Source organism: Dendrobium catenatum, unplaced genomic scaffold (genome assembly GCF_001605985.2).
Source record: "Dendrobium catenatum unplaced genomic scaffold, ASM160598v2 original_scaffold_220273, whole genome shotgun sequence".
NCBI classification, from domain to species: Eukaryota; Viridiplantae; Streptophyta; class Magnoliopsida; order Asparagales; family Orchidaceae; genus Dendrobium; species Dendrobium catenatum.
The window spans coordinates 1-1,046 of record NW_021538683.1 but is presented as its reverse complement, the minus strand read 5'-3'; the positions used below and the strand labels follow the sequence as shown (position 1 = coordinate 1,046).

General features: G+C 53.8%; 1 protein-coding gene across 1 annotated transcript; it reads left to right on the top strand.

The window, feature by feature from the left end:
* Nucleotides 1-6: 6 nt before the first annotated feature.
* LOC110095859 (putative cis-zeatin O-glucosyltransferase) lies at nt 7-1,040 on the top strand (the record flags this gene model as incomplete). Its single annotated transcript, XM_020821567.2, has 2 exons — nt 7-782; nt 893-1,040. Coding segments are annotated over exons 1-2 (832 nt in total), but the record flags the coding sequence as incomplete, so codon positions are not given.
* Between the last annotated feature and the right edge of the window lie 6 nt (nt 1,041-1,046).

Here is a 1,046-nt window from a genome sequence, read left to right as displayed (position 1 = left end):
GCGTAAATCCGACTTAAATCCGGGAATAAATCCGATATCAAACAGCCCCTAAATGTCTTTACAGGACATCAAAGCTTTCGTCGCCATTCGCCGGCGAAATGTTGAACGCCGACGAAGTAACGGTAGTCATAGTTCCCCTCCCAGCCCACGGCCACCTCAACCCACTCCTTCACTTCTCCCTTCTCCTCTCCACACGCTACGGCTTGACCGTCCACTTTGCCTCCACCGCCTCTCACAATCGCCAAGCCAAACTCCGCCTCCAAGGCTGGCCACTATCCTCCCTCTCCTCCATCCACTTCCACGACCTCCCACATCCCCCCATCCCTTCCCCTCCACCCAATCCCCAATTCCCCAACTCCTTCCCCACCCACCTCCAACCCCTCTTTGACGCCACCGACCACCTCCGCTCCCCCCTCTCCTCTCTCTTACTCTCCCTCTCCGCCTCCTCCCGCCGCCTCATCGTAATCCACGACCGCCATATGTCGTTAGGCTTTGACGCCGCTACGATCCCCAACGCTGAGTCCTACGCCTTCTGTGGTACTTCCGCCGCCTTCCACTTCGAAGCAGCGCAACTGATGAAGCAAGGAACCGGCTTGGAAGAGTTAGCGTCGCCGGAGTTCATAAAGTTTATCGAGCGGAGGAGAAGAGATGGATTCACGAGCTCCGGCTTTATCATCAACACCTGCCGAGAGGTGGAGAGCGAGTTTCTCGATATTCTTGCCCTGCGGGAGGATTTTCTCGGCAAGCCAATATTCGCTATCGGGCCGCTCAATCCTGTGCCGGTAATTAAATGATCATCAGTTGTTAGATATCAAATATTATTTTTTTCTAGCTCTTAACTATAGCCTTTTATTCATGCTTAGCATAACTTTATACAAATCTGTTTATGCAGATTCATAACAACGCAGATATCAATCGCGACGAGTGCTTGGAGTGGCTGGACGGGCACCCACCTTGCTCCGTCGTGTACGTATCCTTCGGCACCACGTCAACAATTTCCGACGAGCAAGCGGAGCAGCTGGCCTCTGGGCTTCGTCGAAGCGGGC